The 23,645-nt window shown below is 45.3% G+C and overlaps 1 protein-coding gene across 10 annotated transcripts in view; it reads left to right on the top strand.

The window, feature by feature from the left end:
- LOC132571294 (zinc finger protein 501-like) overlaps positions 1-23,645 on the top strand; it is a 169,686-nt gene that overhangs the window by 123,311 nt on the left and 22,730 nt on the right. Inside the window, exons 1-6 of one of the 10 annotated variants that reach the window (XM_060238076.1) lie at positions 1,251-1,334; positions 4,449-4,643; positions 5,833-5,913; positions 6,436-6,562; positions 12,477-12,563; positions 13,626-15,493. The exons of 5 other annotated variants lie outside the window; for them this stretch is intronic. In XM_060238076.1, the coding sequence (XP_060094059.1) occupies positions 5,899-5,913; positions 6,436-6,562; positions 12,477-12,563; positions 13,626-14,938 (1,542 nt within the window). In that variant the 5' untranslated portion in view covers positions 1,251-1,334; positions 4,449-4,643; positions 5,833-5,898 and the 3' untranslated portion in view covers positions 14,939-15,493. Of the gene's footprint in view, positions 1-1,250; positions 1,335-4,448; positions 4,644-5,832; positions 5,914-6,435; positions 6,563-12,476; positions 12,564-13,625; positions 15,494-23,478; positions 23,584-23,645 lie in introns of those variants that run through there. 4 more of the 10 variants (XM_060238078.1, XM_060238075.1, XM_060238072.1 and 1 more) reach the window with 4 other exon arrangements.

Genomic DNA, 23,645 nt, shown 5'->3' with positions numbered 1-23,645 from the left:
GAGGCCCACCACCAAGAAAGCCCTGCTTTCTCTCATTTGATACTGTCTTGGGTAGTAGACAATGTCAATCAGGGAAAAACAGGTCCAGGTGGGTAACTGTCTTGATCTGAAGCAACAGAACAAAGGGGCACCATTAAGGACAACAAAGTTTTATTCAAGGCAGAAGTTTTCATGTGCATGCACACTTCTTCAGATACAACAAAATGGAAATTACCAGTCCATACATATAGGTAGAGGGTGAGCAGGAAATTAGCATACAGTGCCAAAGCAGCTAGTTCTGTGTTGAGATTGCTCTAACTTGTTTATACTTATATGTGTTGAAGAAGAACTGTTTAGACTTGTATTGCAAATAATAGTTTAGTAAAAATGTTTTATAACGAAAGATAAAGATGGTAAAATATATGGAGAACGCTATATTTGCAGGTAGAACGAATTGGATATTTTATTTGGAGGTAGAATTAAAACTGATATATTTGTATTTTTTTCTGCTTTTCCCATTCTGTATATGCCCTCCCCTCCCTTTTTTTTGTATCTATGTTTATGCTTTTTTCTTTTGTAGTTAAAACCAATAAAAATTATAAAATCTTAGAAATTAGCATACAGCATAATGAAGATGTTTAACAGATTCACCACCAAACAGGAATAACAGGCTTCGTTTATACTGTTACCATCAGTTTGGGTTTAAGTCTGGGGGGAAATATGAAGTGAAGAAAATACGTATATCAAGATTTGGAACTTGGCCAGATGTATCCTTAATTGTGGACCTCTGAGATTAACTGAGATTGTGCCATTACGCTCCTTCTGTCTCCTCTCCTTTTTCTGAAGTTGGGGGGATTAGTTGTGCAGAGCGATCTTCCCTGTCCCATGCCAGATAAATACATTCCAGTGTACCATTCCAAACTGTGGGAATATTTATGGTATACCTGTTTGTATGTAATGGAACAGTCTGCTCCTCTGCTGGTATTTGTGTGATTTGGTTTGGTCCTATTAGGTGGAGATCTGGTTTCAGTTTCCAGTTCTGTATGCCGACTGAAGCTGTTAATTGTTGGAGTGGTCTTCTTGCAAATAGAGGGCTGATGCTTTGAGCCAGTTTGTCTCTGATGAACGGGCCTGAGGACGGGTACCTGAGTGAATACTCTGAGTCCGTAACCGGGGACATTGCACAGCCAAAGGGGGACATTACACAAATCAGGCTTTCTTTGGGGAGGGCCTCACCGAACTACAAGTCCCAGAGTTCCTTGTGCATAAGCGGGAAGGAGGCATAGCCGGTGGGAAGGGCAAAACAAATCTGCGTAACACAGCTGGGAGCAAGCACGGCAGGCCCTGAAATATATGTAAGTAAAATGAAAAAGGCTGGAAAAAATTGAAAAATGTTAAGTCAATGGGCCTAACGTTTGCAGCTGCGTTGCTAAGCGAGCATTTAAAAATATATCTCAAGACATAATCAGCATAATGCCTTTTGAATGACCCAAACGAGTTACAAGATGGTTAGCAAACATGTAGAATCTCGGGGGTGGTGTTGGTGTTACTAGAGCGCCAGACTTGCAAAGGCAGGCGTTTTCCGGCCATGCATTACAGGGAAGAGGAACTTTAGAAGTTATTGCAAAATAAGGGAGAGGAATTCCAAGTTATCGCAAAACTTTCCCCCATGGCTCATGGGACTGCGCTTACGTGAGGAGGATTGTACCGGGGAGGTGGGGCAGCGCGTGTGTTGTAAGTCAGTCCCAAGTGTGGGAGGGGGGATGGAGGACAAACCCCCCCCCCCCCCAACTCAGGCCGTGACCTGTCTTCCCTCTCTTCCTTCCCCCCTCGTCTTGCAACCAATCCTTCCTCTATGCTGTAGAGCAGGGGTGGCCGAACTGTGGCTGGGAGCCACATGTGGCTCTTTCACACATATTGTGTGGCTCTCGAAGCCCCCAATGGCTAGCTTGGAGAAGGTATTTGTCTCTTTAAATCACTTCCCCAAGTCAAGCCAGCCAGTGGCTAGGAGAATGCATTTAAAGTTTCCTTCCTCCTTCCCTCGCTCCTGGCTCTCAAACATCTGCTGTTTATTCTGTGTGGCTCTTACATTAAGCAAGTTGGGCCACCCCTGCTGTAGAGTCTTCTGAGCAAAAATTCTACTGCGTGAGCTACTGGCATGAAAGTTGTGAGCTGCTGCATGAATTAGTTTGCTCTGGGGTCCTCCTTCCTGAGCTCAGACAAATGGATGAGCTGGAGGCTAAAAAACCATGAGCTAGCTCACACTAATTCATTTCAGAGGGAACACTGCTTGCAACACCCTTTCTGCCTAAAAGCATTTTCCACCAGATTTTGGCGGGGTGGGGGGCCGGAGAGAGAAATCCCAAGTTATTTTCCCATGGTTGGGAGCAGATAGTAATTCCCCTGTTCCTCCTTGCTTGTTTCTCTTCCAAAAACCAGCTTCAATCCCAGCCCAGGGATAAATCCTGATTTGGCTCATCCTCCCTAAGAGGCTTTTGAGTGGTCCAGTGATTAAAACAAGAAAGTTGAAGATTCTTAGAGTAAAAGAAAATTGGGGAGGGCGGGGCATTATTTGGACTTGAACCTTCCTGGCTCATCACTTCCTCAAGAAATCTGCCGGAGAACTTTGGAGATTTCACTGAGAAGGCCAGTTGGATGGGGTGTGGTGTGGGCAAAGGGGGTGTTTTTTTGGGGGGAGGAGCTATTAAAGCAAGAGAGAAATAGAAATAGGGTGGAGGAGAGTTAAAATCACGTGCAGTCCAATGAAAGTTTGTGCAGTAGGCGTGTTTGCACAATACATATTTTCTGGGAAAATTAACTCAACAGATTAAGTTAATAGCAACTGAAGTGAGGGCAAATACTTTTTGGCAATCTGAAGTGAATGATTTGTTTCCTGCATCCTCCACTGAGTTATAGGAATGTAAGGAAAACTGTGATTCAATAAGAGGTAAACACTGCATTTTAATAAGTGCAAGCAATTTACATTTTGATAATTGGAAGCACTTTACATTTTTCTAAACTTTTAAAATTATTTGATTGGCCTTTCTTTTTTTAGGATTCCCCCTGTTTTGTTAACATGCAGTTATCCATATCTTGTGTGAAGTATTTATTTTCATTTATAGTCTGTCTTTCTCACTGAGACCCAAATTTGGATGGCGAGTATTATTTTAAACAACAACTTTCAAGATAATCAAAAAGCAAATTAAAAAATACAATAGTCAAGCAAGCAGTGAGTAAGCTACTAAGATGTAATAATATTTCAGGCTAACAGCAAAGATTCCTAGTGAGACAAAGTAATTGTATTTGTAAATGTTTTAAATCGAATTGTATGAATTATTATGCTGTGAGCCGCCCTGAGACACTTCGGTGAGAAGGGCGGGATATAAGTCCACTAAATAAATAAATAAATAATGCGGCTGTGACTAATAACATAACATAGTTTTGATAAGTGTAGTGAAAACCAATTGATTTCTATGGAGTCACTCTGGATTAGGGCTGCTAAAGGGGAATTCCCTGATATGGGAGGTCTGAGGACATGGTCCAGTTCCTGTCCCCTCTATCACATTGGGCCGGCAGGGGGAAACTCCTCCGACATCACCAGCATGATGACATCACCTGTGAATGGCATCATCATGCTGGCAACGTCATGTGGCAGCCACTCTAGGCGTTTCTGGGAAAACTCTATGGTTTTTCTGGACGCTCTAGCCGTCTGGGAGGTAAAACTCTATGGTACACCTTAGAGTGAGGTAAGTCCCCCGCCGGAGGCTCCAAGGGACTTGGCAACCCTACTGTGGACAGGAGGCTATGGGGGACACGCCCTCTTGTCCAGATTTGTGTACTTCTAAGGACAATTTCCCCCTTCCCATCCACATTAGGGTGCAGAAAGGGATTTTGTGAATCCCAGAATGCCTACTGATCTTGTTTCCTTCAGGAAATGAATGGCAAAGCTTGCTATTGGGCTGCTATTGGGGATGTGTCTGTAAGGGAAAACTGAAAGGGTTGCTCCATAGAAAGGAAGTCTGAGGACATGGTCCAGTTCCTGTCCCCTCTATCACTGTGGAAAAGGGGGAATTTTGAAGGATGACACTTCTCTCAGTCCTTTGTGAACCTACCAACATTCCTACACAAGGGATACAAGTTGGGCAGCTCTCCCCTCCTCCCCACCCATCAAATCCTGTTATGCTTGTCTCATCATGAGGAAAAATGGCTGCTTCTCCAGGCTAGCTTTTTCTGACCGAGACCACAGTTCTACAGTCCAATGCAGTTTGCTTTATAATACGTTAGGCCGTGAACGGAGGGGGGGGCATCCGTCTCTGCTTATGGGTTTCCCAGAGGCATCTGAATAGCCACTGCCCAAAATGGGAGGCAGGGCTGAATGGTTTGATCCAGCAGTAAACGGTTTTGCTTCAAATTACACTGTCCTGTGAATCACCTCACAGAGTCATAGGTTGTTTGTTTCTCTCCTCCAGGGCGACCTGTTCTCTGGGAGTTAGGGAAAGCCAGCAGCTTCCATTTCAGCATCCCTTTTTTGGGCAGAGACCCAGTGTGGAGAAACATGCCTGAGGGAGCTCAAGGCTGGACTGTTTTGGCATTCGCCAGTTGAAGTTATCAGCCCTGTGTGATTCAGGGCCCCTCTGACTTGCAGAGCAGGCCTCGTTTTTAAGGTAATTCTCACACATGAGTATTTCTGTTTCTTTCTTTTTTCCCCTTTTCTCCTCTCCCTGAAATAAAATTGATTTCCATGGGTTTCTGAAATGGTTATCCTCTCACATGTGATCTGGGAATAGAAGGTTTGAATCCCCTCTCTGCCGTGGAGGGTTGGGCTGGTCACGCGCACTCAATCTAACCTGCTTTATGGGGTTGTTGTGAGGATAAAATGGGAAGGAGGAGAACAATGTAAGCCGCTTACAAGTCCCCTATTGGGGAGGGAGGCAGCACAGACTGGGAGGGTGGAGATACCTCCTCCTTTAAAACAAAGGGAGTTAAGAATCTCTCTGAGCTGTTAGAGCTAGTGTGTTCGTGGGCAGAGTCTCTGACCGATTTTGCACTCACCTATGCCGCTCTCACATTCGTCTTAGTACAGCTGCCTTCCAATTTCCCACTATCTGCCTTGGGGCTGCAGCAGGTGTCGGAGTTTTCGCACGGGAAACAGAAACCGCTAAAAACCAGTTTCTGTTGGCTGTGTGAAAACAGCAATGCTTACTGCAGCCCTGGGGCAGATAGGGGGAAGGAAGTGGAGCTGAGAAGACAAACTTGAGAGCGGGGTAAGGTGAGTGCAAAATCGGTCTCTGACTAGGATCTCGGAGGTCCAAATTCAGATATCTACTCTACCACGGAAGCTTGCTGGCTGAGTTTGGAGCAGTTGCATGCTCTGGGTTTGACCTACCTCACAGGGTGGTTGTGAGGACAGAACAGAGGAGAGAAGAACAACGTAAGCCACTTTTGGTCCCCTTTGAGGAGAAAGATGAAGTAAAAAGGTAAAGGTAAAGGTAGTCCCCTGTGCAAGCACCAGTCGTTTCCGACTCTGGGGTGACGCTGCTTTCACAACGTTTTCACGGCAGACTTTTTACAGGGTGGTTTGCCATTGCCTTCCCCATTCATGTACATTCCACCACCACCACCACCCCCCCCCAGCAAGCTGGGTACTCATTTGACCAACCTCGGAAGGATGGAAGGCTGAGTCAACCTGCAGCCGGCTACCTGAACCAGCTTCCCTGGGATTGAACTCAGGTCGTGAGCAGAGGGCTCTGACTGCAGTACAGCTTTACCACTCTGTGCCACAGGGCTCTTTAAAGATGAAGTAAACAACTCTAAATGAAGTAAACAACTCAGAATAAATGTGTCTCCCTACAGGCAGTGAGAGCATCAGAGCCGGGTTCCGAAACGTCTCCTGTTTGGGGTGGTGTGGAAACATTTAAGATGCTGCTATCTCAGGTAAAGGATGGATCACCTGTGAAGAGAAGTTTGGTGCCTCCTTTTCCTCCTGCAGGGCTGAAAGGAACCATTTCTGTTTGTCTTTGCGATTTGGAACCTTTTTATTTTTTTGTAAGCTGCCTTAGACTTCTCCACAGAAAAAAGGGGCCTAATTTTCTTATATCAAGAATAAATAAAATGTATTTCCATGGCTTTCTAATAACTGCAAGGTAGCACAGCAGCCTGTTCAGGAGGCTGTGTGGTCCTAATATCAGCAGTTGCTGGAGGAGGGGTTGTGGCTCAGCGATAGAGGGTCCGCTTGGCATGCAGAAGGCCTCAAGTTCAACCCCAGCATGAGTCTCTGGAGAGCCTTTGCTGGTTGGACTGGACAGTAGTGACCTTGATAGAAGAGTGGCTGATTAAGTACAAGGCAGAACCATGTACTTTTTTCTATATTGTGAGCAAAAGCAGATTTGGGCAGGAGTGGGTGGATTTTCTGTGAGCTCAGTTGTGAGAAAAAAAAGCATCTTCCTTCTTTTTCAGCGTCCAATTTCCTTCGAGGAGGTGGCCGTGCGTTTCACGAAGGCCGAGTGGGCGTTGCTGAGTCTTGAGCAGAGAGCTTTGTACAGAGAAGTCATGCTGGAGAATTATAAGACTGTGGCCTCTCTGGGTAAGGCTCCCTCTCTCAGCCCCACCTAACTCACAGGGTATCTGTTGTGGAGAGGGGAAGGAGGGAAAGGGAAAGGAGACTGTAAGCCACTCTGAGCGAAGGGCTGGGTATAAATCCAATCTCCTCCTCTTCCTCCTCAAAAATCTTGCTTGGCATTAGATTTGGAAGCTGTGATTTATGCCACGGTTGCTTCTTTATTTATTTATATAATTTATAGTCTGCCTTTCTTAATGAGACTCAAAGCAGCTTGTAACATAAGTCCATAGAAGAACGGTCCATAGGATGACGAGAGACAACCAGTCAGCAGTCTAAAAGGGCCTGGATGGGAAGACCAGGGTTGCTGTGCAGAGGAAGGCAATGACAGCCCACCTCTGCTCATCTCTTGGCTTGAAAACCCGTGGTCCTGAGTAGCTTGCAACTTCACAGCTGCTTCTTCCTCCTCCTCCTAGTTTAGCAGGTATCTGAAATGAGGCTTAAGTATGAAACGTGGCAGGGCAGGAAATGAAAGAAATAGCATTTCTCCAGTAGAAATAGATTGCAGTTAACAGCAACATATAAACAAACAGTACTTGGATAGACCACCAAGGAAGTCCTGGGTTGTGCTGCACAGAAGCAGGGAATGGGAGACCACCTCTGAATGTCTTGCCTTAAAAACCCTGCCGGGCCGCCATAAGTTAGCTGCGACTTGGTGATGCTTTTCACCACCATTTGTGTAGTCTAGAGGTGCATTCTCTCTCTTGAAATGTCTTCCTGGACTGTTCTGGTACAGCAGTGGTCCCTAATCTTTTTGGCACCAGGGACCGGTTTTCCACAGACCGGGGTGGGGGTGGGGATGGTTTTGGGATGATACCATTGTGCACTTTATTTCTGTTAGTTCGGTGTGGTGGTTAAATGTGTGGACTCTTGTCTGGGAGAACCGGGTTTGATTCCTCACTCCTCCACTTGCAGCTGCTGGAATGGCCTTGGGTCAGCCACAGCTCTCTCAGAGTGCTCCTTGAAAGGGCAGCTGCTGTGAGAGCCCTCTCAGCCCCACCCACCTCACAGGGTGTCTGTTGTGGGGGGAGAAGATATAGGAGATTGTAAGCTGCTCTGAGTCTCTGATTCAGAGAGAAGGGCGGGGTATAAATCTGTAATTCTTCTTGAAAGGGCAGCTTCTGGGGAGAGCTCTCTCAGCCCCACCCATAAGTGTGCGGACTCTTATCTGGGAGAACCTGGTTTGATTCCCCACTCCTCCACTTGCACCTGCTGGAATGGCCTTGGGTCAGCCATAGCTCTGGCAGAGGTTGTCCTTGAAAGGGCAGCTGCTGTGAGAGCCCTCTCTAGCCCCACCCACCTCCCAGGGTGTCACAGGGTGTCTGTTGTGGGGGAGGAAGGTAAAGGAGATTGTAAGCCGCTCTGAGACTCTTTGGAGTGGAGGGCGGGATATAAATCCAATATCTTCTTCTTCTTCTTCACAAGGTGTCTGATGTTGGGGAGGAAGGTAAAGGAGATTGTGAGCCACTCTGAGACCCTGAAATTTGGAGTGGAGGGCAGGATATAAATCCAATGTCGTCATCTTATTGTTACTACATTGTAATATATAATGAAATAATTATACAACTCATGGCCGGTTGCTAACAGGCCATGGACCAGTACACAGCCCAGGGGTTGGGGGGCCCTGTGTTACAGCATTGCCCTGTTACATTCTGTTACCCCAGCTGGTGTAGTGCTAAAAGGCATGGACTCTTATCTGGGAGAAAGGAGTTTGATTCCCCACTCCTCCACATACAGCTGCTGGAGTTACCTCGGGTCAGTCATAACTCTCTCAGAGCTCTCTCAGTCCCACCTACCTCACAGGGTTTCTGTTGTGGGGGGGGGGGAAGGGAAAGGCAACTGTAAGCTGCTCTGAGGCTCTTGAGTGAAGGGTGGGATATAAATTCAATTTCTTCTCCTCCTCAGAAATCTCCTCATCTCTGCTGCAAGAGAGGGTGGCCCTGGACATGCCTGGTCTGCGTTGAGGGTTTTTTGGCTTAATCGATACCATTTGTTGAATCCTCAATTTAAATTTTAATAATTAGAGTTGTGTATCCCTTTGAAATGGATAATGAATGTAATTATTCTCCCTTGAGTATCAGATCCATTTCAAGGTGTTGAACCTTACCTTTAAGGCCTTTTACAGCCTGGAGCCTGCATATCTTCAGGACCGCCTCTCCCTATACGAGCCCCCCTGGGTTCTGAGGTCAGCTGCACATCTTCTTGTGATCCCTGGTCCTAAGGATCTCTCACTGGCTTCATCAAGGGCCAGAGCCTTTTCAGTCCGGGCCCCCATCTGGCGGAATGAGCTCCCACTGGAGATCTGGGCCCTGCAGGACTTATCTAAGTTTCACAGGGCCTGTAAGACGGAGTTCTTCTGTCAGGCTTTTAATGGACCCAGCGGGTGTCCCCTGAAATCATCGCTTCCCCCAGCACCTTACCATCTAGGTGTTTATGTTATGCTGAACACTACCAGCCTATATGTGGTTTATGACTTGTTGCCAATAATGTGGATCATGGTTTCTGTTAATTCTGTAATTATGAGATTATTTAGTTTGGATGTGGTCTCCTTGATGTTTTGTAAGGTTGTTTAATGTCAGCCATCCAGAGCCTGCTCGTGGGGTAGGGCGGTGTATAAATTAAAAAATTAAATTAAATAATCATGGCAGTATATCAGTTGCAACTGGTGCATGTGATGGGTGGTAACATCACACTCCCACTCTCCTCGTGTTGGAGCCAATGAATGAGTCTGCAGCCTAAGGGCCAGAGAGCCAGTTTGGTGTAGTGGTTAAGTGTGTGGACTCTTATCTGGGAGAACCGGGTTTGATTCCCCACTCCTCCACTTGCACCTGCTGGAATGGCCTTGGGTCAGCCATAGCTCTGGCAGAGGTTTTCTTTGAAAGGGCAGTTGCTGTGAAAGCCCTCTCAGCCCCACTAACCTCACTGGGTGTCTGTTGTAGGGGGAGGAGATTGTGAGCCACTCTGAGTCTCTGATTCAGAGAGAAGGGCGGGGTATAAATCTGCAATTCTTCTTCTATGATTAAGGATTCTTTGGGGGTCCCATTGATCCTTCCTCATCGCAATTTGGTTAGATAGGGTTAGCTGCCATTAGCATGTTATTAGTCAAGTTTACCTGGTGCAGTGACCAGCTCTAGCACCAGACAGGTCAAATAGCACACTGGGCTCTCTTTGTCCTGCTAGGCCAGGGGTGGCCAAACTTGCTTAATGTAGGAGCCACACAGAATAAAAGATCAGAATTTTGACAGCCGCAAGTGGAAGGAAAATAGATGGGCACGGAGAGGTGGAAAGAAAGCCTCTTTAACTTCAAATGCATTCTCCAAGCTGCCAGCTGGCTTGGCTTGGAGAAGTGATTTAAAGAGACAAATGCCTTCTCCAAGCCATCCAACAAGGTGATGGGGACTTCAAGAGCCACACAATATGTGTGAAAGAGCCACACGTGACTCCCGAGCCAGTTTGGCCACCCCTGTGCTAGGCTGAAAAGTGTGCAGACCTTATCTGGTTAACAGTTATGGTTTCTACAAGAAGCTAGATAAACACCAGTCAAGGACAAGGTGGATATTAGAGCTGCCAACATTATGCACAGCTTTGGCTTCCATTATTGGACAGTGTTCTCCAGTGGCCCATTATCCAGTTGTTCCCCTGACTTTGTCCCACTCTTTTCAGATGCTGAGCCTACATCAGCACCATCAGCCCTTTCTGGCTGTCATTTTTGCTGCCGTACCAGCAGAGGGCTTTGGCTTAGTGTCACGACTCAGGGGGGTATTACCAATTGCTGTCACCACTCTGGGTTAAGGGTTCCCCTTGAGAAGGCCCAGAGTTCCCTCCCAAGCCCTTCAGGCCTCCTGTAGCTTAGGTCAAATAATAGGTGTGAGGACCAGGCAGAGTGAACAACAACAAAAAGGTTTATTTCAGTGCAATATAAATTAACAAGGTGCATTAACCAGTAAAAGGGTAAAGGGAAAATAAACAAATGCCCTAACGCATCTATCTATACAGTGCCTACTCTAATATCAACACTTACCCCCTTGGGTAAGGGTCTTTCCCCTGCTCCAAGCTCTCCAGGCTACAGCCTGCCTCCAGTTTAGCCTTCCAGGAAAAGAACACCCCCTGTCTGGGCTTGGCCCTTTCATCTTTTCCTCCCAGGCCCCACCCCTCTCTGGGCCAGTTTCCCTCTAAAACCTGGCCACCCAGTCAGAGGGAATCCTGGGAAATGTAGGCTTTCCCCAGTAACTCCTAGGCAGGCTTTCCTGAGGCTTGCAGGCCTCACTCGGCCCAGGATCATGGCACCTGGACAGCCCAAGCTCTCTCAGTCTCATCAAATCTCAGAAGCTAAGCAAGGTTGGTCCTGCTCAGTGTTTGGAAGGGAGACCGCCAAGGAATACCAGGGTTGTAATGCAGAGGCAGGCAATGGCAAAACACTTCTCAGCATCTTTTGCTTTGGAAACCCTGCAGCTGTCACTTGATGGCGAAAAACAAACCAACCAACCAAGCTGATGGCTTCTTAAAAAAAAGTTGGTGATTGCTGTAATGTAGTGTTATGTAACCATCTAGTGGCATGTTCTACTAATTTCTCCCCCTCCATCATATCCCTAGCCTTTTTTTTAAATTGCAGAGATATAAGGGGAAAGGTGCTGATTTTTTCCCTCCAGATTGTCTTTTCCTCTCTATGAGCAGTTGGGAGTGGTCCTTGCTCTTTCTTGAGCGGACCGATAACTCTCTTGGCTGACCCAAGGCCATGCTAGCAGGTGCAAGTGGAGGAGTGGGGAATCAAACCCAGTTCTCCCAGATAAGAGTCCGCACACTTAACCACTACACCAAACTGGCTCTCCTGATTCCCTCTGATCGGTAGTTTTGAGTATAAATATATTTGCTGAATGGATGTTTACATCATGCATCTGAAGAAGTGAGCTCTGATTCATGAAAGCTTATGCAGGAATAAATCTCTTAGTCTTCAAGCAATCCTTCTCTGGACTTGCTGGCCGAGGACCTGTCTACCTTAGGGACCGCCTCTCTCCATATGTTCCCCAGAGAGCACTACGATCTAGCTCACAAAATCTCCTGGAAGTACCTGGGCCAAAGGAGGCCAAACTAAAAATAACTAGAGAACAGGCCTTCTCTATAAAAGCACCCCAGTGGTGGAACCAGCTGCCGGAAGAGGTGCGGGCCCTACGGGACCTTAGTCAATTCCGTAGGGCGTGCAAAACCACCCTCTTCCGGCTAGCCTTTCAAGATGGAGCTTGAAATAAACATCACGCCATCACAAATACTAATAACTGAGATAACAGCGAGTAGAGATTATTTTAGACTGTTTTTAGATTGTTTTAGATTATGTAAAAATTTAACAGTAAATTGCAATTTTATTGAATTGTATAACTGTTTTATTGTTCAATGGCTTTGCCGTACCTGTAAGCCGCCCTGAGCCTGCCTTGGCGGGGAGGGCGGGGTATAAATAAAATTTTATTATTATTATTATTATTATTATTACTGCTTTAATCTCAGTTGTTACAAATCTAAACCCACAAGCCTGGGCAGATTCTAGGGACTCTATAAGAGTTCCACATTTGAAGAACTCACCTGGAATGTTTTTGTTGCTTAAAATGAGAAACTGAAGCGCTCCCCTCATGTTCATCACACACCATCCTAGGAGCTGCATTTATTTGCTGAAGAAGATCTACAGTGTGAACCTGAAACAGGCTTGATGCATTGTTTCATGAACCGAGAACTCTGGAAACTGTAGATCTCTTGTCCTTAGATTTCCACTGGTTAAGAGGGACGTTATGGAGAGGGAGACACAGTGCAATTACTTAAGCATTTAATTGTTACATCCTCTCTTACTTGAGGGGATGTTTTGTAGTAACTAGTTCATTTGTTTCCTCCGCAGTGATTCCCAAGCCTAGCCTCATCTCCTGGCTGCAAGAAAGCGAATCGCCATTTCCCCCAGACCCTGAAGAAGAGGAGAGGTCGGCAGGTGGGTTGCTTAGATGTGTGATGAGCCTCTTCATTGGCTGGGGATTGAGCAGTTCCTTTAGAGAGCGGCTAGGTGTTTTATCATTTGGCAAAAAGTTCCGCCAGGGCAGAGAATGGCCTGGCCCTCATCAGGGACAGTTAGTCCAGGATAATCAAGTTCCAGAGTTTCGGTGCCACAACAGAGCAGGCCATCTCCTGGATTGTCAATGCCTGACCTCAGAAGGCAGGGCCCTTGAAGTAGAGCATTTGAAGATATCCATAATGGTCAATGAGGTTCATAGGAAGAAGAAGACTGCAGATTTATACCCCGTCTTTCTCTCTGAATCAGAGACTCAGAGCAGCTTACAATCTCCTATATCTTCTCCCCCCACAGCAGACACCCTATGAGGTGGGCGGGGCTGAGAGGGCTCTCCCAGCAGCTGCCTTTTCAAGGACAACCTCTGCCAGAGCTATGGCTGACCCAAGGCCATTCTAGCAGGTGCAAGTGGAGGAGTGGGGAATCAAACCCAGTTCTCCCAGATAAGAGTCCGCACACTTAACCACTACACCAAACTGGCTGTAGGACAGTAGGAAGTCCTTCAAGGCTATTGGTCCCAAACTATAGAAGGGTTTAAAAGTGAGCAGCAGCCCCTGTGGACCTCTGCTCTCATCCCTATGTGTGGTGTCTTCGGTGGTGCTGAACTCTGTTCTCTGATAAACATTCCTTCTGCTATATATCTGAGTGGTTCATGTTAAGAAAAAAGAAATAAACGAAACCACTCCTATGAAAGCCTTTAGTCTAAACCAGGGCTTTTTTTGGTAGCAGGTAGCAGTGTTCCCTCTAAGCTGAGTTAGCGTGAACCAGCTCACAGATGTTTAGCCTCCAGCTCACACATTTTTGTCTTAGCTCAGGAAGGATGACCCCAGAGCATAATCATTGATGCAGTCTCTCACAACTTTAGTGCCAGTAGCTCACAAAGTAGAATTTTTGCTCACAAGACTCTGCAGCTTAGAGGGAACATTGCTTGTGACTTCAGCTTATAGACTTATATCCCCTTCTAATGAGAAGTCTTTGTTCCACCAGGTAACAGGCAGGATGATGAGAATTATTGGAAGCGATGTGCAGTCTCTCTCAAAACAACCAGCCATGAAGTGGAGGAAAAGTCTTCTAGGAATCCAGAACAGTCAGTGAGGCAGGAAGAAAGCAAAGCAGAGAAGTCAGGGAATCACGTTGTCGTTTTCCAGGCTGGCACCCGCCTTGAAAATCCAGCCCAGAAAGGATATAGCAAAGAAAAGAGAAGGAATAAACATTCTAAAAGCAGAAAGGTCTTGAGATGTGAATCCAGCTTTTCTTCCCATCAGAGAATCCATGCAGGGGATGAAACGTACAAATGCTCTGAATGTGGAAAGGGCTTCAGCAGGCTTGTAACTCTCACTTCTCATCAGAGAATCCATCAGAGAAAGGAACAATCTGAGAGTTCAGAGTGCAAAAACACTTTTGGCCCAAATGAAAACCTTATTTCTCATAAAAGAACCCACACAGGGGAAAAACCATGCCAGTGTTCAGAGTGTGTCAAGAGGTCCTCGTGTAACAGAGACCTTACTTTGCATGAGCTAATCCCATCAGAGAAAAAACGACATAAATGCTTGGAATGTGGAAAGAGTTTCCGCTGGAGTTCAAGCCTCACTACACATCAGAGAATCCACTCAAAAGAGAGGCCATATATATGCTTGCTATGTGGAAAGAGCTTTACTGTTAGTACACACCTCACTTCACATCGGAGAACCCACTCCGGGGAGAAACCCTACCAGTGCACAGAGTGTGGAAAATGTTTCAGTCAGAGACCACACCTTAATTCCCACCGAAGAGTCCATTCTGGAGAGAAACCCTATAAATGCCAGGAGTGTGGGAAAGGCTTCACTCAGAGCTCACACCTGAAGGTACACCAAAGCGTCCACACAGGAGAAAAGCCATATAAATGCTTGGAGTGTGGAAAGACTTTCCGTCTCAGCACAAGCCTTAAAGCACACGCAAGAATCCACACAGGGGAGAAGCCATATAAATGCCTGGATTGTGGAGAAAGCTTCAATCAGAGCTCAAGCCTTCATTCACATAGAAGAATTCACACAGGCGAGAAGCCATACAAATGCTCAGAGTGTGGAAGGAGTTTCCGTATTAGCTCAGACTTGAAATCACATGCAAGAATCCACACAGGCGAAAAGCCCTATAAATGCCTGGATTGTGGGAAAAGCTTCAGTCAGCGCCCAGGCCTTAATATACATCAAAGAATCCACACAGGAAAGAAGCCATATAAATGCATGGAATGTGGAAAGAGTTTTGGCAGCAGTTCACATCTAAATGTGCACAAAAGAACTCACGTGGGAGAAGCCATTTAAATGCCTGCAGTGTTGAAAGAACTTCTCTAGCAGCTCATAGCATACAGGATATTATATAGTCCTCACCAGAGAGAGAAAACTATAGATACAAGGGCTACCAAAGAAGGTTCAGATGGAAAGGCCATTAAGAAACACATAAACAGGATCATAGAAATGATCAGAGTAAGAGTTTTTGAGTTCTGCAGGCCTCAGTTCAAAAAAGATGCAGACACTTAAGTTTTTGAAAAGTTTAAAAAAAAGGATGTGGACAGATTGGAGAGAGTGCAGGGGAGACTTATGGGGATGATCAGGGGCCTGGAGGCCAAGCCCTATGAGGAAAGGCTAAAGGACTTGGGAATGTTCAGTCTGGAGAAGAGGGGGTTGAGGGTGGAACATGGTTGCTCTCTTTAAGTCAGGAGTGTCAAACTCATTTGTTATGTGGGCCAAATCTCACATAAATGAGACCTTGTCAGGCTGGGCCACGTGTGCCATAAAATGTAATACCAGGTAGTAGAGAGATCAACTTTATAAAGGACACAGACAAAAACAATTAAACAAAACATGCTTAAAATGTTAGCACTCTTGCAATATTTTGTTTATTTAATAGTGATAACTAACACTTCTTGCTCTGAACTATTGCATCGAAATCTGGAGACAATGCCTGTGCTATAGCAATCTTGAGTAGGCTGTTCAGGTGTGTATATGTAAGTTGCAAACCTGCTTTTGATTTACTAATATTCATTACAGAAATCTCATGGTCAGTGCTTTGAGCCTAAGACCCAGAGGGAAACATGAAATGGCTGAACATTGCAAGCTTTTATACATAAGCTGCTTAATGTGTTGGTCAGCCAATGGAGAAATTAAAGGTTTTGCTCTGTAGCTTGAATTCAGCGAGCCTGGCAAAGCAAGCTGTGATGCAGAAGGAAGCAAGAGAGAGGGAGAAGGAAGCAGGCATCAGTGAGTTGCTTGCAGGCCTGATAGAAGCCCTTCAGGCACCTGATCTGGCCCACTGACCACTTGTTTGACACCGTGCTTTAAGTATATGAAGGGCTGTCACTTAGAGGAGGGCAGGGAGCTATTCCTGTTGGCAGCAGAGGAGAGGGCTCTTAATGGGTTTATATCAAGGATGGGAAGGTATAGACTGGATTGTAGGAAAAACTTTTTTACAGGGAGGGTTGTTCAATAGTGGAATCAGCTCCCTAGGGAGGTGGTGAACCCCCCTCCCCTCCACAGAGATCTTTAAGCAGTGGCTGGACAAACACTTGTCAGGGATGTTCCAGGCCATGAGTGTCAAACATGAGGTCCAGGGGCTGAATCAGGCCCACAGAGGGCTCCAATCAGACCCCTGAGCAACTGGCTCTAGTTTGCTTCCTTCTTCCTCTCTCTTGCTTCCTTCTGCATCACAGCTTGCTTTGCCAGAACTGCTCAATTGCACAGGAGAGCTACTGAGCCAAGCCTCTCTTCCTTCTATTGTCTGAAGCTCCTCCCCTTCCAGGTCCCCTTCAGAAGATAGAAAAGAGTCAAAGCTTCCTTTGCCCAGTTCCCTGAATCACATAGGAGAGATTCCAAAAAAGCAGTTCTTTAAAGAGCTCTCTCAGCCCCACCTACTTCACAGGGTGTTTGTTGTGGGGAGGGGAAGGGAAAGGAGATTGTAAGCCACTCTGAGATTCCTACAGGTAGCGAAAGGTGGGGTATAAATCCAATCTCCTATTTGTCTGCCGGAGGTAATGGAGCTGGCTTTTGTAGAAACGTGCAAACCAATTTTCTTCTTGTCCACATCTGGACAAATACACTCAAAAAGGTATACAGAAGTGTTTAGGAAACACTGAAACAAAAGCTCTCATCTTAGAGAATCTTAAGTCACTGGAAAAAAAGCTTAAAAAACTCTCAGTTGCTTGCAACATATGAACTGAAGTCTGTACCTATGTTGATTTACCTCAGAAATTTTACCTGACCTTTCCCCTCTATGCTGAATAAAATATTTTATTATTTTTGAACTTTAAACAGGAATGCCGTTTCAGTGATTTAAATTAAAGGGAAATTAAATTAAAAGTGAGGTGATACAGGAAAACTGATGCTGGAAAGGTATAACTAGAGGCATAAGGTGGGGGTGCTCATCTTACATCTTTGGTCTCTGGGGCTTTCCAACACATGCCAGCTGTGGGCTAAGAATACTCCTAGCTTCTCCTGGGTCTCTATGATTGTGATACATCATAGAGACTAGGAGGGGGAGATTCCTAGAGTGCTGCCCTCTTGGCAATCTCTTTTACTGCCAGAGATTACTGGAAAATTATTGACTGTTACCACTAATCCACTCTGATACTTGAGAGGAGCCTCAAGCAGTGTCCCTGAATAGGCAGCATATAAATTTTCTCAATAAAGAAATAAATAAACTCCAGTCCCCTTCAAATCTCTTCCCCTCCCCCCCCCACAGCGCTTCTGCCTCCCAGTCTTTGGGCTCCATTCACTGCCTCAGCTTCATAGGGGAGGGACGGTGGGTGGGTGGCTCAATGGTAGAGCGTCTGCTTGGTAAGCAGAAGATCCCTGGTTCGTCAATCCCCGGCATCTCCAATTAAAAAGGGGCCAGGCAAATAGGCATGAAAAACCACAGCTTGAGACCCTGGAGTGCCACTGCCTGTCTGAGTAGTAGACCAAGAGTCTGATTCAGTAGAAGGCAGCTTCATATGTTCATTGCCACATGGGGAGGGGAGGTACCCTTTACCGGGACCTAGAGACCCAGTGGTAGCCCAAGCTGAAAACCCCATTACTAGAGGGGGTGGGGAATACTGAATAGAAACTAGATCACACCTTAGGATGTTTATTGACTCTAACATCCTTTTATAGAATCATAGAGTTGGAAGGGACCTCCAGGGTCATCTAGTCCAACCCCTTGCACCATGCAGGAAACTCACAAACACCTCTCCCTAAATTCACAGGATCTTCATCGCTGTCAGATGGCCATCTAGCCTCTGTTTAAAAACCTCCAAGGAAGGAGAAACCACAACTTCCCGAGGAAGCCTGTTCCACTGAGGAATCGCTCTAACGGACAGGAAGTTCCTCCTAACGTTGAGCCGAAAACTCTTTTGATTTAATTTCAACCCATTGGTTCTGGTCCTACCTTCTGGGTTCACAGAAAACAATTCCACACCATCCTCTAGATGACAGCCCTTAAAGTCCGCGAAGATGGTGATCATACCACCTCTCAGACGCCTCCTCTCCAGGCTAAACATCCCCAGCTCCTTCAACCCTTCCTCATAGGACTTGGTCTCTAGACCCCTCCCTCACCATCTTCGTCGCCCTCCTTCGTCATTAACTTTGCATCTAGTGCAGGGGTGGCCAAACTGACCTAGGAGCCACATGTGGCTCTTTCACAAATATTGGATGGCTCTCGAAGCCCCCACCGCCCTGTTGGCCGGCTTGGAAAAGGCATCTGTCTCTTTAAATCACTTCTCCAAGCCAGGTCACCTGGCAGCTTGGAGAATGCATTTATAGTTAAAGTTGCTTTCTTTTCACTTCTTCCTCCCCCCCCCCCCAATTTGCTTTCTTTCTACCTTTCATTCCTTGCGGCTCTCAAACATCCAACATTCATATCTTGCGGCTCTCAAACATCTGATGTTCATGTTTTGCGGCTCTCCAACATTTGATGCTTGTTCTGTGCGTCTCATGTTAAGCAAGTTTGGCCACCCCTGAGCTAGTGAGAGCGGAAGCAGTGTTAGAGACCTACGGTTGCCAACTCCAGACAGGGAAATTCCCAGTGATTTGGGGGCAGAAGGGAACAGTGAAGTTTGGTGATGGGTGAGGATCTCAAAAGGTGTGATGCCCTTGAGTCTACCCTCTGAAGGTGTAGTGTGGTGATCAGTTGTAGTTCCAGGAGATTTTCAGCCCCACCTTAGGGTGGGGTGTCCCTAGGGATGTGGAGTTAGGGCTTCAGATCCAGGTTAGGAAACTCCTGGAGACTTGGGGATGGAACTTGGGAAGTACAGGGGATTCAGTAGGATACAACACCACAGAGACCACCTTCCAAAGCGTCCTTTTTCTCCAGGGGAACTGATCTCTGTAGTCTAGAGATGAGCTGTAATTCCAATGGAACCCCAGGTCCTACCTGGAGGCTTGGCATCCCTCCTCCCAGCAGCCCAAATATCGAATGATCTCAAACCACCTTCTGAAGCCAGCCTCAGGACTTTCTCTTGAACAGAGGGAGTGCAGTTTTGACTCTGAAAAACAGGAAGATTTCTCCCCCCACCAGCCCCCAGTGCTTTGTGTTGTGTTGTTTTTAAAAAGGGAAGTGCTAGTATTCAAATATAAGTTTGCACTGATTTCCACCAATATCCTCTCTGAACTTTGAAGAGCCTTCCCCAGAGGTACTGGGTACCAGTGAGGGCCACCTCCAAGAAAGCCCTGTTTTTCCCTATTTGGCTTGGTCAAATCAGCAGGAGGTAAGGATACCTTTTGAGAAGGGCAGATGAATCCCACACGAGGTGGAGCAAGCACTGCTGCTTCTTCTGGTGGAATTTGCAGGCCCCAAAATATATGTAAGTTAAATTAAAAAGACTGGGAAAATAGAGCTTTAATGGGCCTAATGCTTGCAATTGTGTTGGTAAGTGAGCATTTTAAAAAAATACCAAGAGATGGGCAGGAGAATCCCTTTTTAGTGACCAGGCAAGTTATAAAACGGTTAGCAAACATGTAGAATCACAGTATGGTTGCCAATCTCCAGGTGGGGGCAGGGGATCCCCCCCCCCCCCGCTTCAGGGTCATCAGACAGCAGGATGGGGGAGGGAAATGTCTGCTGGCCACTCCATTATTCCCTATGGAGACTGATTCCCTCAGAAAATAATGGAGAATTGATCCATGGGTATCTGGGGCTCTGGGAGGCTGTTTTTTGAGGTAGAGACACCAAATTTTCAGCATAGCATCCAGTGCCTCTCCCCAAAAGACCCTCCAGCTTTCAAAATGGTTGGACCCGACTGGAATTTATATTATAAGGCATGCTGCCTGATATGGGTAGTAGATTGGTTTACATTAGAAAATAAGAGATTATTAATATTAGAGGGCACCGGACTAAGCAGAGGTTGGCATCATTATTTGTGGTACTCCCCTCCCACCAGAGAGAATATATTTCACAGACATGAAATCAGGAAATCACTATATAAAGTCTGGATAGAGCTTAAAAGTATGATCTACTCTAGAACACCTCTATGGCTATCCCCAGTAGAAGCCTCCTGTCATCCAAACTTATATGACTGGGGTGCCAGTTTCAATTATAGAAATTTATTAGATTTGGACTGTAATTTGATTTTGAATGAGAATGTTAAACTGGACTGGTGGCTGAAAAATCAAATTAAATCGAAATTTGGGCGAGACAAAGAAAAGGGCTTTATTAAAACAAATCTGGAATTTGATAACATAATTGAGGGCAAACAAAAGCTTATCTCCAAATTATACAAATGGCTATTAGAAATTAAATTAATGGGTGAAGTCGTAAAGGAAAGCTGGATCAAGTGGCTACGAGACTTTGGGTATAGTGTTGAATTGGAATATTGGGAGAAAATCTGGACTCAAAATCTAAAGTTGACAAGATCTGCTCTCTTTAAAGAAAATATTTATAAGATGGCATATAGGTGGTATTTAACACCAGAAAGGCTAAGTAAGATATATCCCAATTATTCTAACTCTTGCTGGAAATGTAAAAAGGTGAAGGGGTCTCTTTATCACATTTGGTGGAACTGTGAAATAGCCAAAAAATATTGGGCTTTAGTTAACACCTGGACACAGAAAATATTAAAAATTAATATTTGTCATACCCCTGAGATGTACCTACTAAATGTATGTAAAGGGAATCTATCTAAATACGACAAAAAACTTCTACTACATGTAATTACTACCGCGAGAATTCTTTACGCCAAATACTGGAAAAACTCCCAAATACCAACCAGAAATGAATTTGTGCAGAGAATGCTAGAGGCTGCAGAAATGGATAACCTTACTGTTAGATTAAGAGGAGGCAATCTGCAAGAATCTAGAAAGACTTGGAATAAGTTATATCAATGGATAAATAAATTAGGTAGTTAAAGAAATAAGTACCTTTATAGAAATTTCCTAGATGCTCCTTGGTGGTGGGGGGTGGGGGGGGATGATATGGTGGGGTCAGGTTTTGTTTTTCGAATTATGTTTTTTTTTGTTTTTTTTTTACCATCTATGGATTTATGGAAAGTTTAATTGTAAATGGAATTATGAATTGTTCAATAAAACCTGCTTTTAACCTAAAAAAATAAAAAAAATAAAAAAAAACAAAAAAAAAACAAAATGGTTGGACCAGGGGTCCAATTCTATGAGCCCAAAAAGAAGATACCGCTATCTGTTATTTCCAATGGAGGGAAGGCATTTAAAAGGTGTGCAGTCCCATTAAATATAGTGGCCAAAACTCCCTTTGGAGTTCAGTTATGCTTGTCACACCCTTGTTCCTGGCTCCACACCCCCCCCCCCCCAAAGTCCCCAGATATTTTTTGAATTAGACTTGGCAGCCCTAAGTCTCAGTTGGGTGTTGTTATTATACCAAACTAGCAAAGGCAGGTATTGTTCAGCCATGCAGTGTATGAAAGAGGTATTTCAGAATTAAAGCAAACTTTTTTCCCCATGGCTCATGATGAGATTGTAGGTGTGGGAGGAGGGAATGTGTCAGAAAGGGGGGGCTGTTTTCAGCGCATGTTACTCTGTTCCAAGCCGGGAGGGAGGTGGGAATTGGACCTTGCTTCCCCCTACCACTTTCAAATGCATTTTCCACCAAATTTTGCAACGACAGGGGTGTGCGGGATTTCTGCTGCTAGCTCACTTGGGCCTGCAACATGGCTTCTCTTATGTTCTTATAGACAGCTTCAAGAGGGGAATGGATAAGCATATGGAGCAGAGGTCCATCAGTGGCTATTAGTTACAGCGTATTGTTGGAAATCTCTGTCTGGGGCAGTGATGCTCTGTATTCTTGTGCTTGGGAGGATGGGGCACAATGGAAGGGCTTCTAGCCCCACTGGTGGACCTCTTGATGGCACTTGGGGGGTTTTTTGGCCACTGTGTGACACAGAGTGTTGGACTGGATGGGCCACTAGCCTGATCCAACATGGCTTCTCTTATGTTCTTATCCCAGGTTCGTTTCCCACAGTTATTTCCCCACTCCTTGCTGGTTTCTTTTCCAAAAAACAGCTGGCCAGCGCTGTTAAATCCTGATTTGGCTCATCCTCCGAAAGAGGCAGGGGTTTCGGATGCTCCATTGGTTAAAAAAAGTGAGTTCTAAATTCCTAGAGAGGAAGAAAAAAAATTGGAGGGGGGCATCAATTGCAGATGCACCTTCCTGCCTCTCCACTTCCCCAAGAAATCTGTGCACAGGAGAGCTTTGGAAATTTCATCGAGAAGGCCTGTTTGGAATCACAGAGTCTTCAGGTGCAGTTTAGGGAGGAGGTGGGGGGCGATGGTGGTGTTATATCTTTTTTTGGGGGGGGGGGGCAACTGAAGCAAGAGAGAAATAGAAATAGAGGGGAGCGTTCAAATCAAGTGCCATTCAAGGAAGAATTGTGCTGTTTCCCTGTTTGCATAATATAGCTTAGTGGAAGAAATTACGGTAAATGGATTAGCAGCAAATTGAGTGCAGCTGGGTTTTTTTAAAAGGCACTTAGAATCTATGTATATAGTTTTGGGATGCGTTCTCACTGCCCTAAATAACACATTTTGCAGCTGGATTTTTGCTATTCTTACACAGTAAAAATCCAGCTGCAAAATGCATTATTCAGTGTGAATATGATTTCCCTCATCCTCCATTGAGTTCCAGAAATTTGTAGAAAGCAGTGATTTTATGGGTAATGTGTATGCAACTGTAAATAACTGTGACTGTTTTAAAAAGATAAAGGTAGTCCCCTGTGCAAGCACCAGTCATTTCCGACTCTGGGGTGCCTAGCTTTCACATCGTTTTCACGGCAGACTTTTTACGGGGTGGTTTGCCATCGCCTTCCCCTGTAATTGTGAGCAATTTAATTTTTAAATAATTTTTTTTTATTTTTTTAAATTTGTCTTTCCCTTTTAGGAGTAAAAAATAGCAAGAATCCAGAGTAGCACCTTAAAGACTAACAAACTTCGTGATAGGGTATGAGCTTTTGTGAGTCACTGCTCATTTCTTCAGGTATCTGGAAAATTCAGGTATCTGCACTCAGAAAAAGCTCTTGTTTGCCACCAGGGCTTTTTTTTGGTAGAAAAATCCCTGCAGGAACTCATTTGCATTTTAGGTCACACCCCCTGATGTCAAGCCAGCCAGAACTGCATTCCTGTTCATTCCTGCTAAAAAAGAAAAGAAAAGAAAAAAAGGTCCTGCCTGCCACAAACTTTATTAGTTATTCCTGGTCTCTTCTCTTCTAGAAACTACTTTGCTTCAAATGATACTGTTGTGTGAATCACCTCACAGGTTGTTTGTGTCTCTCTTCCAGGGTGACTTGCTCTTTGGCAGTCATGGAAAGCCAACAGGTTCTGTGGGTGTGACCATCCCTGCTTTGGACACAGACACAGAGCTGGAGAACATGCTGAGGGAGCTAAATATGGAACTGTTTTGGCATTCACCGACGGAAGTTATCAGCACTGTGAGATTCAGGGCCTGTCTGAGGTGCAGAACATGACTCGCTTTTAAGGTAATTATCGTACATGATAATTTTTCTCTTTGAGAAGGTCTAAAGCTGGTGAAGTAGTTAAG

Source organism: Heteronotia binoei, chromosome 5 (genome assembly GCF_032191835.1).
Source record: "Heteronotia binoei isolate CCM8104 ecotype False Entrance Well chromosome 5, APGP_CSIRO_Hbin_v1, whole genome shotgun sequence".
Taxonomy (NCBI): Eukaryota; Metazoa; Chordata; class Lepidosauria; order Squamata; family Gekkonidae; genus Heteronotia; species Heteronotia binoei.
Note: the sequence above shows the minus strand (reverse complement) of the source record. Positions and strands in the feature narration are given on the sequence as shown.